This window comes from Chiloscyllium plagiosum, unplaced genomic scaffold (genome assembly GCF_037043375.1).
Source record: "Chiloscyllium plagiosum isolate Xiang-an unplaced genomic scaffold, Cpla_swu_hap1 HiC_scaffold_24, whole genome shotgun sequence".
Taxonomy (NCBI): Eukaryota; Metazoa; Chordata; class Chondrichthyes; order Orectolobiformes; family Hemiscylliidae; genus Chiloscyllium; species Chiloscyllium plagiosum.
In genome coordinates, this window is record NW_028270162.1 from 36814849 (window position 1) to 36830909 (window position 16061).

The 16061-nt window shown below is 39.4% G+C and overlaps 1 protein-coding gene and 1 long non-coding RNA gene across 2 annotated transcripts in view; one reads left to right on the top strand and one right to left on the bottom strand.

Annotated features, from left to right (window-relative positions):
• Positions 1–3969: 3969 nt before the first annotated feature.
• LOC148145395 (uncharacterized) overlaps positions 3970–16061 on the bottom strand; it is a 64106-nt gene continuing 52014 nt past the window's right edge. The window contains exons 5-6 of the long non-coding RNA XR_015761268.1: positions 10953–11062; positions 3970–8824 (exon numbers count right to left, since the gene is read on the bottom strand). This is a non-coding gene — a long non-coding RNA (uncharacterized LOC148145395). The remainder of the gene's footprint in view (positions 8825–10952; positions 11063–16061) is intronic.
• The window catches only part of nipsnap1 (nipsnap homolog 1 (C. elegans)), a 39347-nt gene continuing 35305 nt past the window's right edge, over positions 12020–16061 (top strand). The window contains exon 1 of the mRNA XM_088000089.1: positions 12020–12179. Within this exon, the coding sequence (XP_087856215.1) occupies positions 12100–12179 (80 nt within the window). The 5' untranslated portion in view covers positions 12020–12099. The remainder of the gene's footprint in view (positions 12180–16061) is intronic.

Sequence of the window (16061 nt, forward strand, 5' to 3'; positions counted from 1 at the left end):
TGCTGACAGACGTTTTGACACAAAGTAAAAACTGAAAGAACTGAGGATGTTGGAAATCAGAAACAAAGAGAGAAGTTCCTGGAAAAGCTCAGCATGTCTGGCAGCATCTGTGAAGAGAAAATCATAGTTAACATTTCGGGTTCAGTGACCCTTCCTCAGTTCTGAGGAAACGTTAACTTTGATTTCTCTTCACAGATGCTACCAGACCTGCTGAGCTTTTCCAGCAACTTCTCTTTTTGAATTGACAGGAAATCCTGCCCCATAATATTGCTCCCTTAATTTCACACTCTGTTGTACAAATTTCCGACAAACGATCCAACTAGACACAGATATATTTAGTACGATCAATAAAAATAAGTTCAAATAATGAGCATATTTTGTAGAAATTCAAACCAATTTCAGAGCATTTATGCCAAATCAACAGCAACTGTTGGTTACAGTAGTTTCAAATCACAGGTAGGGCTCAGTGTTTTTAAAATGTCCATGCACTTAGTCTGAAAACTAATTAGGATGACTTTATCCATCTGGTTTACAACATTTATTCAAATCCATTCTCACCATAAAGTTGTAACTATTGTTATTTCCTTTTTGTTTCTCTTGTTTGTTGAAATCATTAAATCTCTGCTGAGTGTAATTCCCTTGGGTAGTGTGAAATGTGTACTATATTTGTGGGATGTGGGCATTGCAGGCTGACCAGTATTTATTGCCCATCCCTAGTTGCCCTTGATAGCTGCCCTCTTGAACCACTTGAAGTGTAATTCCAATTGGTAGTGTGATGTTTGCATTGAAGTTTAGTTCCAATGGCTGGTGTGAAGTGTGTTTTGAAGTGTAGTTCCATTGGGTTGTGTGAAGTGAGTAGTGGAGTGTAGTTCCAATAGTGTTTATTAACTAAGATGATTCCTCTCTATGGAGGGATAATCTTATGAACAAATGCTAAACAGGATGGGACTCCAATCATTGGAGTTTACAAAAATGATTTCAATGAGACAAATAGAATCATGAGGGGCTTGACAGGGTAAATGCTGAAAAGATGTTTCCCTTCATGGAGACTCTAGGACCAGAGGGCACAGTCTCGGAGTAAAGGGGCACCAATTTAAGACTGAGTTGCAAAAGAATTTCTTATTTCAGAGAGTTGTGACTCTTTGGAACTCCTTGTCAGAGAGAGCTGTTGGGGTAGATTCCTTGTGTATGTTTAGTGCTGCAATAGATTGATTGTTAGTCAGCAGGAGAATCATGGTTTATGGAAAAACACGGGAAAGTGGACATGAGGAGTGCCTGATAAGCCAGGAACAGAAGCAAACTCGAGGGGCCGAACTGCTTTCTCCTGTTCCTATTTCTTATGGTCTATGCACCTTGTCCAGGAGAGCATTTTTTACTTGTGAGACAAGATATCTGTTGCTGGTTCTTTATCAGTAGGGATATCGCAGGGAATTCAAATCTGTCTTATCTGCTGTCCATGTCCTCTTGATATTCAAGAACCTGTGCTAGAGGTTCCTATTCCTAATCCAGGGATGCTAGACTGCCTTAGCCCTCTTGCCACTACTTTGGCTAGGATGAGCTAATAAGTCAATTCCGGCCTCAGGCGATTTGCAGAGTTTGGACATTCTCCCCACGTCTGTGTGTAATTTCCTCCGGGTGCTCCAGTTTCCATGCAGAGTCCAAAGATGTGCAGGTTAGGTGAATTGGTCATGGTAAATTGCCCTGTCGTGTCCAGAGATGTGCAGGCTAAGTGAATTAGTGACGGGAAATGCAGAGTTACATGAATTGGGTGGAATGCTCTTTGGAGAACTGGGTGTGGACTCAATGGGTAGAATGGTGGATTCTATGATTCTACTGAAATGAGTCTGCATCTGAAGTTGAATATAGGGCATCCTTACTGCTTCATACGGCCCAACCACTCGTTTAGCTTCTGGGGGATTTCCAGAGGTAAATTTGTGTTCCTGAATGATGTTATCCCAGTTCTCAGGAATATTGCTGCTTCTTGAAATGTTACTGTTACTTTCTATATGTTCATCAAATGCAGTAAGCTTGTGTGCCCTCTGTGAGTTAAAAATATTAAGTTAAACAAATTAAATAAGTGAAAAAGAAATTAATTCAAGGATTTAGACCCAGCTTCTGTAAACCAATGCATTCAGTAAATTGGAAAGGAAAATAATTTACATCAGCTCTCTGCTTTAAGTGCTGATTATTCATGGGAACATTTATATTACTAAATTAAAACACATAAAACTATTTGAAACCGAGCATTAAATAAGTATGTTACTCTGCTAATTCATCAATAATTTTGATAGTCAACATTACTCCTTACTTCATAGAAAATACATTGATATGGATGCAAGAAAAAATCCCATTTTAATGCAGCAGCAAAGTACAGCAAAAAAAAGTCAGCATAGTTTAATCAAGGGGAGGTCAAATCTGCTAGAATTCTTTGAGGATGTAATGAGCAGATTAGATGAAGGAGAGCCAATGGATGTTATCTATCTGGTCTTCAATAAGGCCTTTGACAAAGTGCCGCACAGGAGGCTACTAAATAAGATAAGGACCCTGATGTTAGAGGCAAGCTGCTAGCTTGGATAGAAGCTTGGCTGTCCGTCAGAAAGCAGAGAGTGGGGATAAAAGGGTCCTTCTCAGGATGGCAGCTGGTGACAAGTGGTGTTCCACAACGCTCAGTGTTGGGACCATAAGTTTTCACTTTATACATTAATGATCTAGATGAAGGAACTGAGGGCATTCTGGCTAAGTTTATAGACAATACAAAGTTAAGTAGAGGGTCGGGTATCATTGACGAGGTGGGGAAGCTGAAGAAAGATTTGGACAAATTAGGAGAGTGGGCAAAGAAGTGGCAGATGGAATACAGCATGGGAAAGTGTGAGGTCATGCACTTTGGTAGAAGGAATAGAGGCATGGACTATTTTCTAAATGAGAAGAAAATTCAGTAGTCTGAAGTGCAAAAAGACTTGGGAGTTCTAGTCCAGGATTCTCTCAAGGTAAACTTGCAGGTTGAATCAGTAGTTAGAAAGGCAAACACAACGATGGCATTTATTTTGAGAGGACTTGAATATAAAAGCAGGGATGTACTTCTGAGGCTGTATAAGGCCTCATTTGGAGTATTGTGTGCAGTTTTGGGCCTCATATCTCAGGAAAGATGTACTGGCCCTGGAGTGTGTTCAGAGGAGGTTCGTGAGAATGATCCCAGGAAAGAAATGCTTAACATATGAGGAACATTTGAGGACTCTGGGTCTATACTCAGTGGAGTTTAGAAGGATGGGGGGGGATCTAATAGAAACGTAAAGAATACTGAATGGCCCGGACAAAGTGGATGTTGGGAAGATGTTTCCATTGGTAGGAGGGACGAGGACCCGGGGGAACAGCCTTATAGTAAAGGAAAGACCTTTCAGAATGGAGAGAGGAAGAAACTTCTTCAGCCAGAGAGTGGTGAATCTATGGAATTCACTGCGACAGAAGGCTGTGGAGGCCAGGTCATTGAGGATATTTAAGACTGAGATGGATAGGTTAATGAGTGTGATGGGGATCAAGGGTTACGGGGAGAAAGTAGGAGATTGGGGTTGAGAAACAACTGTCATCAGATTTAAGAAAAGTTAGAAATCTAACATCGTAAGAAAGTGAAATACGGAAGGTAAAACGAACAAAAGAAAAGGACTTCAATGCAAAGCAAAACAGGTGAAATTAAGTAACAGGTTTTCTTCTTGCCAATCTCCAACCTCCATTAATCACCATTCCCCACACCATCTCTGCTGTATACCTCTATGACTGTATGATTCTATGATAACAAACGAGTTGGTGATGCAGGGCAAAAGGAGTGGCAATGGAATGTAAAGGAAATAAAGATGTGTTCAGAGCAGATGTGATTTGAAACATGATGAAACATCGCCATCTGAAAGCGAGAGAAACAAAGAAACAACTGCATTACAAAAGATGAAGTATTGTTTATTTATAAAATATTATTTATTTGTTAAATGTGTGCTAAGCTTCATTGGAGGTTGAGGACAAAGAAGTCAGCATGAGAGCAAGGTGGAAAATTACAATAACAAGCTAGGGATCATGTCTGCAGACTGAATGGAGGTGTTCTGCAAAATGATCACCTAATCTACAATTATCTCCCCTCTGTCAGCCAGACCACATTGTACATTAAACCCACCCTCCTTAACCAGACTAGCTGAATGTGACTCCAGGCTCAGGTTTTCCACCAACTTTTTTTTCTGGTACATTGACATGGGTGGCATTTCCTGCTTTCATCCTGAACTGAAAAAATGAAACATGGTCCATTTTAATCACTTCCATTCCTTGGCTTCAATGTCTCGATTGTAAGGATCAGCATTCGGCAGATATTGACTGTACACCCCACTCTCCAAGTTTCTCCCTCTCCAAAGCATGTACAGATGATGCAATCTCCGACAACAATGCTTCTGATACATCTTGCATGAATAACTGTTGGGGTTCTGCAGTCAGCTGAACAATCATAAGTGAAATTCCTTTCAATTGATTAACAGCCTGATGATCTGAAGCAGAGGTCAATTTTTATTTTCCAGAAGACACTACAGTATTTAAATTGACACAGACAACAAACACAGATTAGCAACAAAGGGCTGAATTTATCCAGAAATCAACTAAGTGTCAATAACAATGAGTTTCTCTCTGTACACTCTCGAGGGTACAGAATGTACTTATTGCAATATCAATGCTATTTAAAATAAATTCCACAAACTAAATGCATAATACAAGTCCTCGCAAACCAGCCAACCTGAATTAAGGGAACCTTACAATGAGTTTATTTTTATTTGTCTGGTATACCTTGTTTTGAAACAACTATTCTGCTCACTACTGCTGCAAAATCAGCCACCAGAACTTCACAAACTCCTGGAGGTAAGTATTAATTAACAGGAACATTGGTTTAAAGCCTTGAGGTGCTGATTTTCTGGATCCTGATTGCACTCAAATTTGTAGTGATTTTCCCACATCAGCCTGTTCAGAGATGTTACTACACACCTCTGGAGCAGGCAGGAATTCAACCAGGGCCTCTTAATTCAGGAGTAGGGGCACTACCACTATTCCACAAGAGCCCTCAATTTTGCAGTGACTTCAACAGGATCTTGTCAAAGGGAACGTAAGCCCAAATTTCCTGCAAAACTCAACTGCCTAACAGCAGAGGATAAAAATGGAGTAAATCAAGTATAAATTTGGCATAATTGCAAACAAGCTGCTGTCCTCTGTCGTAGAATCTCACTCTAAGCCTCTGCTGCCCCAGTTCCATTATTAAACAGAACAGCTCATAAAACCAATTCAGAAGTCATGCCAGCTATTTAATCCCTCAAAATACATGGAACGTGGTTCAGGGATCTAAATAATATCGGGTGTGTAAAGTCTCAGAGCAATTAGGTTAAATATCTATAGGTATCAGTAAGACCTCAAAATTGTCCTGGTTCTTTCTTCAAGAAGCTAACATATAAACATTTCCAGATATTAAAATATGCCGATGGATGAAATGCATTTCCATGTAGTGGAAATAATCCCCAATTTTATAACAGCGCAAAGCAGGACAAAATCAGGTCAATCCAAACCATAGAATTGAAATTATAACACCCCAATACCTACTTCTGCTCTTCTGTTGGCAATGAAACAAATCTGATAAAAAGCAGCAACACTTTCTCAAACTAAGACATACTGCAAACTGGTAGCGCTTTTTTTCTGTTGCACTAAAAAAATTGCAATGTCTGAGAGTCTCTCATAAATGTTGTAAACCTGTGTTGCAGACCCTATCCTGTCAGGCATAAGACTTTGTCTTTCCTCTTCCCCTTACCATTCACAAATACTAGGAATGAGGCAAGGCCCAGAAATTATTCTTTAGTTCTGTGAATTCCTAAAATGTTCTTTCATGATTTGGCCAAATCACACATTTTTCTCCACATTGATGCCAGAGCTCCTCTCCAAAGTTGCCGAATTCCACCAGAGCGACTGTAATGCTTTTGCCCAATGCTACAAAAGCCCATTAACATCCCTGAGGCCGATTAAAGCCAAGGACTATTGTGATTCAACCGAAGTGCAATACATCCTTCACTGTAACTAAACCCGATTCTCCACATCCAGTATTATTAAATACCAAGAAGCAAAATTTCATCTCAAACTTTTTTTTCAGCACAATTTGTCATAAGCACTACAAAGCCTCACAGCTAGCACAACTACAGTTTCTGCAATATTTAGCACTAGTTTTAAAAACATTGATCTGTAGGCAGTCATTGCACAGAAATCTGCCAACAATCTCAGGGTGAGTTTTCAAAAGTTCCGTAACAGGATGTAGACATTGCCATTGTCAATGCCTATATCAGTGGCACCCAAACCCTTTTCCATCATAACTTCTCAAAGTTTACTGACAGCGCACCCCTGTGAGAGCAGGTAAAGAAGGGGGGGGCGGAGACCTGGAGAGCAACAGGGGACAAACCTGCCCTGCCCACAGGGATTTTAATATAAAAATCTTCCCATTTCAGGTCATTCGGCTGCACATACTGTTAAAAAAATCTGTGACATTTAACAAGGTCTGACAGCGTTTAGCAGTTGATTGAAGTTTCATGACGGCCATTTGCTTTGAAAATTGTGACTGCATTGTGAAGTTTTGCGGGTCGGGGGGTCACACCCCACAGTGTGGGAGGTCCTTTCCTAAATGTAACTTAACATGAAATAGTGGGCCACTCCCTTGAATAGCTGCTCTCCAGGCAGGGAAAAGACTCCCTTAGTGTTGTTAAGAACATCTAGGAATTTGACAGTGACAATGACAATATATTTCCAAGTCAGTACAAGGTGTTATTTGGACATGAATTAAACGGTGGCACTCGCTGACTGTAAACCCTCTAACCAGAGAAAACATTAAGGCACCCTGCTCTCAAAGATCCACCATTATTAATGTATTGCAAGTTATCTTGAGGATATAGTCATGCTGTATGGGGAGAAGAACTACTTGGTTCCTCCCCACCACTGAAAGATTGATCAAAAATCCCCCTGTTCTGAAATACTGGACCAAGTCCTGGACTTTTTAAATTAATTTATACAAGGAAAAAAGACAGCTGGGCTATGCTGTGGAAAAATATACAGTCACAGAGATAGCTGCCTAAAAACGTTGTTCAGTTTGAAAGTCCAATTCATACCTTGACTCTAAAAGAACAATGAACCAGGCCTAACACTATCCCAACCCTTAATGAATGGAGCCTTAGCAGATTCCAAACATTTAACTTCAGTTAATACTTATGCATAGAAATACCAGACATTCCACTTAATCAAAACACATTCACACCTACTCGAAATATCAGGAAACCAATTGATCTCAAAAGGGAACATCAGTAGCACAATGGCAAGTGCAGATTTGGTGCAAAGACAGCAGGCCCTCATTTATTATAGTTTGACCTGAATGAGCTACCCCTGTAGCTACCCCCAGGAGAAGTATCCCAATAGCTACTGCCCCAATAGCGATCCCCACAGCCATCTCCAGAAGAGGGTTCCTGATGGCCATTCTGAAACCCACCGACACAGGCCTGTTCCTTACCTGGGGAACTAATGGCAACCAGCCATGACCACCAGACCTGAGAACCAACAACCTCTGAAAACTACTGACCCGACCAACACCACAAGGCACACCCTAAAGTAAAAACCAACTCACAAAAGCCACCAGAAAGCAAGAAGAACCAAGTACTAACCTGATAAATCCAAAACATGTCCACACGCATCAGCGGACTCAACCCAAACTGAAGGCATATACTATCTGAAGTCTTCAGTGAGGTACCTGGTACGGCAAACAGGAACAGCCAGATGTACTTCAAAATCGCAAATTCTCCCCAGTGCTGAGTTTAATTCCCAAGACCCCACAGTTTGCAATCTAGCTAGCAGGAAGGGGGAGGTAGGCTGTTACAGTTCAAGGAACACCAAGGGTAGGAAGCCTAATAATAGTTTCTGTGCTAAAACTCTTTTGTTTAGTTCTAATAGTGTTTAACCTGTATTCAATTCAATTGATGCAGAATTGATAAAACAATGGACTTTGGAAAGGAAACCACACAAAATAATTAATTATTTAAGGGTTTTCTGATTACACCAGAACAAGATCCACAGGAAAGGAATCTTTATGACATTCTCAAGGCAAAGAATGTGATCATATCCTTATTTGGAGTTGTAATCACTAACAAGTGAAAGACAACATGAAAATATACTAATTCCTCTCTGAACAATGGTTGCACTTTATGTCGAATTATTTAGTTAGAAAATCATTAGATCTTTGTATTCTGAACAATTTTACCATGTGTGCTGAGGATTGTCTCATTGAGCTTCCAATCAAAGTTAGCATTTTGAATGAAATACCACCTACTGCCTCCAGTTACATTAAATGTCACTTGATCATGATATTTTTATTGCCTGTTCAATTATATTTTTATTTTCTGATCAACCTGTCCAGAGCACATTATTACACAGTTCTGGTGCCAGGTGGGAATTGAATCTAGATCTCTTAATTCAGTGGCAGGACACTACCACTGCACCACAAGAACTCACCTGATCAGTTCCGGTCAAAGTGTTAGCTGTCTATTAATGGTATTTATTTCTATTCATGTGGTGGGCAGACTGAAACTGAGGATGCTTGTTTGTGTATGTGTATCACTATAAATAGCTGAAAATGTGTTGCTGGAAAAGCGCAGCAGGTCAGGCAGCATCCAAGGAACAGGAGAATCAATGTTTCGGGCATGAGCTCTTCTTCAGGAATCACTATAAATAAAAGATTACTGAAATGTGTAAAGCTTAGCTCCATTTCTAGTCTTCTCTGTTTTTGTTTCTGGAATAGAAAATGACATCAGAGGACAGTTATCCAAAATGGAATGTTGAAAGCTAAAAGAAACATTTCAGACAGAAAATTAAAAACCTAATAACCAAAGCCTTCATGGCCATTGCAACAGAAAGCATGTCTAGATTGTTACCGTCTGATATTCCCAAAGAGTAGTCAGTGATTAACTGAATAAACCAGTAGAAATGTGGACATGGGTTAGATCATATCAAAGACAAAGCAAGGCATGGCATTGGTGTTGCTTTCAACAATAAGTAAAATCACACATAAAGTACTTTGTGTGATAGATGCCCAATAGTTATTATGTGATGTTAGTTTAGTCCATTTATTGGAGTTCCTGGATGAAGGTCTCAAGACATTAGATCTGTTAACGGCATGAAGTATTGTCAGGATCTCATAGATCTCAGAAAACTAATGATCATTCCCTGGAAGAATACATCGTACCCTTTAAGGGATTTCAAAATGCAATCTGGGGTTCCCTGAATTGACACTGGCATTTGAATTAATGGATTGTCTCAGTGTGTCTCATGATTAGGCAATTGGTTCTGTCTGATGTTTAATTTTCCAAGAGGAGACTGTTGGATCAGATATCTGCTGCCTTTAAAATAAAAAGTCATAAGAAATGTAATTTCCTTCAGCCTGTATGAAACAGATGAAAAATTATGTGGTGGCATAAAGAATAGAAGAATTAATGTTTGCCAGATTTTGTAAAGTAAGATGTACAATTGAATGACTAAAGACAGCAGAGTGAGGATGAAAGAACCTTTAGCAAATCTGGTTATTTCCATGGAGTTGGATCAATTTTTTTAGCAGACATATTTCATAACACCTCAAAAGAGTGGTGAACCTTGTGATCACCATAGTGTGGAGTCAGAAACCTATTGACATTTAGGTTCAAAAGATCTTGACAACTTCAAATGTCATAATTAGATATCATCTGGTAAATTAAGCAGGTTTTAATGCAGTAATTGATCTTTGGAATCTTAGTGGTATGTGATCATTAGTTTCAGGGCTGTGACTTGAAAGCGAAATTCTGGGATTTATATATTAATCAATGGAAACTGCATCCCGTTCTAAATGATTAAAGACTTAACAGCAATCTAGCATTGTTAAATACGTTGCATCAGTTGCATGACACTTTTATCTTTTACTATAATTTAGGTAGCCCCACTAGCTACCTGACAAAGGAGCAGCGCTCCGAAAGCTTTAACTTTCAAATAAACCTGTTGGACTATAACCTGGTGCTCTGTGATTTTTAACTATGTCCACCCCAGTCCAACACTGGCACCTCCACATCCTGGTTGTGATTTATTTGTCCGGAATTATGCAATTAATCATGTTGTATGACAACTTTCTCCAACTTGTACATTAAACTACTGAGAATTAGGTATCATCATGTCATCTGCACCCTGTGCTTTGATTTTTACATTGATTCAAAATACAGTCATTTGTCGAACTCTGGGGGCAGGAAATGAACATTGATCATCCATTATGACAACTTCAATAGCTATTGACCACTGGAAAGTTTGTTAGTTTAGTTGTGCAATGCAATCGTAATATAAATGTTTGATTGAGTTTCAAACCCCCCACTAATGTATTTAGCTCAGCATTGCTTCCATAGTTCCGAAGAGGACGGTGAGCTTTGGTTGATGGTTTTATGTGTAGTTAAAAACACTAAAGTATTTTAAAGAGCTTTTTAAATGGCTTTGTTTATTTCACAGATTTTGGAGCAGTTAAAAGGTGGGGTTTTCTGGGATCTTTGAATGACTGTGCAATTGATTGATGGTGTCTGAATTTTTAGGGGAAGTAATTCTTTTTAAGTGAAATTTGAATTGATGATTAATTGAATGCTCATGATATAACTAAATAAGCAAAGATGACCTATCATTATTCAATTGGTCAAGAGTTCTTTCCACAGTGAATACTGGGTGAGGGGGGAGGGCATAAATTAGCAAGGCTGGTTTGATGGGCTTGAAAGATATAGGAGAGAATGGGATCATGGAGGGTACATAGGAATTTTGATGGGGCTTAGAGGGAACATGAGTGAAGGGTGCCATACATTCAATTATAGAATTAACCTCTGTATCAATGAATGAATGTGGGCCTTCTCATCTCTCACCTTTGGCATCTGGCTATCTCTGTTCCCAGCTCAGACATGTTTGCAGAGGTGGTGGTTCTGACTCTGGTTTGTTCATTGCCACCTTCCCATGAAAATCGCATTGGTGAGCACTGTCAAGCAAGAGGTGGGATCAGAACAAAATATCCTAAATTAGAAATTTTTAAAATTTGCCATTTTTTGCATTTATCCTGATAAATGAAAGACATAGAGTTTTAACTGCATGTATCATTTTTCAGCAATAATGTAAGACTACACTATTGAATTGCCATGGCTCTACCATACAGGTCCAATAACTCTGTACTAATTATTGCACATAATTGCAAATACTCCAAAGGTTCTCATTTACAAAACCAATGGTTAATATTACAACAATAGGATATCAATGTTTGGATATTCATGTTTAACTGTATTGCCCATAACCCAAATCTGGTGTACCAATCACACAAAAGCAAGCCATATTATCTTTGCCGATTGTCCTTTGGAAATACAAAATTTGAACATTGCTGTAAAAAAGGTGCATTTTGTGAGGCTTTTCATCTTGACAGTTTGGAAGGATGCCAGTTCATGGGGAAAGACTTACACTACACACAAAGGCAATGCCAGTTAGTTGATAAGTGGACTTTAATTGGTAGAACCTTTGCCCTTGATCTGGTATTCACGCAAACTATCCTGAGGAACTAGACAAAATGCTTTAAGAAAGTTAGTTTGACCGTTTTCAGTGTAAAAACCAACCCAAAGAAGAACGAGATATTTAATTTTATCCTCAAAAATGTGTGCAAAAATAAATATTTCAAATACACTTCATTCACAATGTAATTTTTAAAACATAAATGTCTGATGAAAATGTTATTGTCACAGATTCATTGCAGGTAGACCTCATGCACACTACCCTGGAGTTGCTGTACTATTTGGACATTATTTCCAAAACACCGAAAGATACACATTAAGCACAATTAGATAGGAACAGGGCCAGCGCATGTTCCATTTCCTGCCTATGTGCACTGATGTGGCGCTCACGTTCCCTTGCTGAACGACATTCGCCGAGAGGACTTTGGCAGACCTTGGAAGAAAAACACACAAAACGCCGACCTTTCTAGCCACAGAGAGAGGAGGGAGGGGGTGGGAAAGAGGAAAAAAAAACAAGAAGATGGCGGCGATGTGGCCTGTTCGGATGTGGAGATCGCCGACACTGTTAACGCGAAGTTCGGTGGCTTTGACTTTGAGCAGGTAATGCGGGGCTTTGTAGCCAGCGCCTCTGTCCCTGAGCTCACTCTGTTAACTGCGAGCTCCTGCGGTACAGCTGCCAGCGCTGAAGGGAATGGTCTTTCTCTGTGAGGGATGTTTATCGGCGTGTTTAATACATCTCATTCAAAGACAACACAACCATTCTCCTTCAAAATGCTGTCAAATTGTAAACATTTGAATCCTGCGATGATTTACGCAAATGCCATAGTTCTAACAAGGTTCTTACTTCGTCAGTTATATTTACCCAACATTTTGTTCTTAGCCAAACAACTTCAATATGCATTGGAGTATTTGAATTATAATCCAAATCCCCCCCCCCCCCCCGCCAAATTTATTTCTGAATTTTAATTTAATTCTGAACCAGATTTTGACTAAATTCACACCTGCATTTTTTAAAATTGTGGTGAACAGACCATGAAAACATTCCCTCCTTTCCAGTATGATGTTCAAAAAAATTGTCATGCTTTTCTGTTTAAGTAGCTTGATCATTGTTATTGTCTCTCACTGAGGGAACATTCGGACTATATCTGTGGTATTTGTGGAGGAGGTTTGTTTCACCCCACCATCAGTTAGAGTGTAAATGCAACCTGAATCCACCCACATGGCTCAAACTAACACTGGAACAATATAGAGTGAGAATCCATCGAGAAGGCAGGTGAACTAGCTTGGGAGTCAGCTTATGTCGTGACCCAGTTTTGTTTTGATTAGGTAGGAATCTGTTTTCAAATGCATACTGATGTTACAGGCCAGAGAAAATGGGAAATGGATAGATCATTAAAGTGTATGGAATTGGATGAATGTCAAAGAACAGGTACTTCAGCTCAGGTATGAGATCATGGCCTGACACCTAAGTCTAGTTAAGCAGTGCAAGGTTTCTCAAAAATTCAGAAACTGACTGAACATTAATTTTGAACAACAGTTCAATGCAAAGCCAATTTTAAATGTTCTGAAGAAAATCCATTAAACTCTGTTATATTTTGGGCTTCTCAGATGCTTTAACTGAAAGAAGATTTTGTGTGAAGAGTAATCCAGATTACATAGTCATTTATTTTTGAGGAACACATACAGTTCAATCATATCTATTTGAAGCATAATTATGAGGTGAGGTGAGAGAAGGGCTTGATATGACTGGCAAAACTGAACTCTGGAAATTGAGGGAAACTCACTGGTGGTTAGAGTCATATGTTCAACTGAGAAAGATGGTTGTGGTTTTGAAGCCCAGTCATCTCAGTGCCAGGACACTGCTGCAGGTGTTACTCAGGATAATGTCGTAGGCTCAGCCATCTTCAGCTGCTTCTTCAATGGCCTTCCCGTCATTATATGATCATTGCTAAAGACTGCAAAACATTCAGCATCCTACCTCATACTGAAGCAGTCCATATGCAGCAAGATATGGACAGTGTTCTGGTTTGAGCTAATAAGTGACAAGTGACATTGGTGTCACGTAAGTGGCAGACAATGACAATCTCAAGGCTGAGACAATCTAACTATGTCTCCTTGATATTCTCTCCATCAAGATCCTGGGGTTACAATTGATAAGATTCTAAACTGGCCAATTGTATAAAAAACTAGTGACTACGAGAACAGGTCAGAGGCTGGGAATTCTGAAATGAGCACCTAGTCTCCTGATTCACCAGAGACATTCCATCATCTATAAGACACAAGTCAATGTGATAGAATACTGCCTACATGCGTGGATGTATATCGTGCAGCAAATAGTCAACTTGATCACCAGTCCATCGTCGTTGGCTGTCCTTTGATTCAAAAATAATGTTGACTCAGAGTTGCAAGTTTCTGCCTTGGGCTTCATGTGATTAACAGGACAATTCCTCACCTACAGATTTTTGGTCTGTTATGAAGTTGAAGGCATGTACTATATCTTTGAGAGAGTAAATGCTGTTTTGAACTGAGAATTTACAAGCATCTGTGTATATGACTAAATGACAGTCCCAGAGTGCACTGGAAAATTGAAAATATGTAACGTTTGGCTGTGAAATGGATACCTAAGTTTTGTTTGCTGTTTTGACAACAATTTGAACTTAACCAATTAGTTTAAATTATTCCCCAGGATACTAAAACCCAATCAAGTCTGAATTTATTGTTTTGCCAATATTGAACCAATGAGACAATCCAATGTAGGGAGTATAAAAATGCAGGCATTTTGAAAATTGGAGAGAGAACAACTGCCATCAGGAGAGAGTCCCAAGAAATTAGTAAACACTCTCTATCAAAGGTACCTTTTCATATGCAACATATTCGCAGTAAAAAGAAAGAGTACGACCCAGGGAGATCCTCAGCCGGAAGAAGAAAGACACTGAAGATGACAGCAGCTATGCCTTGGACTTCTGTTAACTTGTGAAGATCTTTTATTGTCAGACAGTCATTATCGTTTTTGTGGAAGATTGAGTTGACACAGAACTGCAGTTGAATCTCTTCGATATAGCGAGAGCTGGCTACATAGTTATTAGAAATGTTCAATATATTCCAGAGTCTTTCCTTCAACGTATATGGGAGGTGGAATATTTGACTAACCAGGTTGAATATATGAGTATTTTGGCAAAGTTTAAGAACAGGTCAAATTTCTTGTTTGCAGAATAGAAGAGATCATTGGTAACCTGCAAACCTGTTGCAGAATGAACAGTGACACCGCAGTCATCAGCATACTGCAAGTCACTACTGTCTGTGGTGGTCAGTTCAATTTTGACACAGAGGCAACAGAGGTAAAATAATTTTCTATTTAGGATGTATTTAATACTCACACCAGAGGGCAGTTTATCTTTGAGGTGAATGACATTGTCAGGTAGATTGTAAATAATATGGAGGCTCTTGCTTGATGCCAGTTGGATTTTGAAGCCATTTGTTTCAGTTCTCCCACTCAAGACAGTTTCAGTCACGTCATTGCTAAAACAGTGCAGGAATTGGACACCAAATCTTTGGAGCACGAACCATAGAGCCTTATGATTTGCTGTTTAAAATGCTTCAGTAGGATCAATGATTCCAGTAAAGTGTTCTTGATGTTCTCTCGACTTTTTCTTCTGGATTAGTCTGGACACAAACACCGCTTCAAAAGTTCGTACAAATAGTCTAAAGCCACATTGTGTCTCTTGGAGGATTTCTTCAGTTACAGGAAGTAGGCGATTCAGGAGAATGTGCCAGGATTTCTCCAGCTATGGACAACAGGGAAGTACCTCAAAAGTGTCCACGCTGTGATTTATTCCACTTCTTGAAGGTAGTTCCAATCATCATATTCCAGAAGACAGGGGAGTTCTTTGTCGTCTCAAATCTGCAGGATGGGTGCATCAAGATTGGCATCACATCGCCAATCTAGATATTCACTTCCTGCACAACAGGATGTGCTGTAGCACTGTATCAAGGATCCTTTGATGGCACCTTCCCAACCTCCAGCTTCTACCACCTAGAAATACAAGGGCTGTAAATGCATGGGAAGACCATGATCTGTACATTCACCTCCAAATACTCACTTGATAATGTCAGTGAGTGTCCTCATCATATTAAGAAGTTGGCTCATTACCACAATCACCTTTTCATTTAGGGATTGGCATCAAATACTCCCATGAAAGAATATTCAAATGTTAAGAGGATGATTAATCTTGGTTGCAGCAATGACTTAAGTACCAGACTAAACTGATAAACATGTAGATGATTTACAGCAGCAAACTATGCTTGACAGCTTTGTGTTTAGGAAATTCCGTTCATGTAAGTGTTAAATAATCAAGTTCTTAGTTTAGCTTTTTTCAGTGGCAGTCCTTTGAAGACATTTCAGATAAATGATAGTTCCTTCTGATTACCGTCTTGAAATTATTTGATGTTACTGTCTACAGTGTTCTTTCAATCAGCATAAAA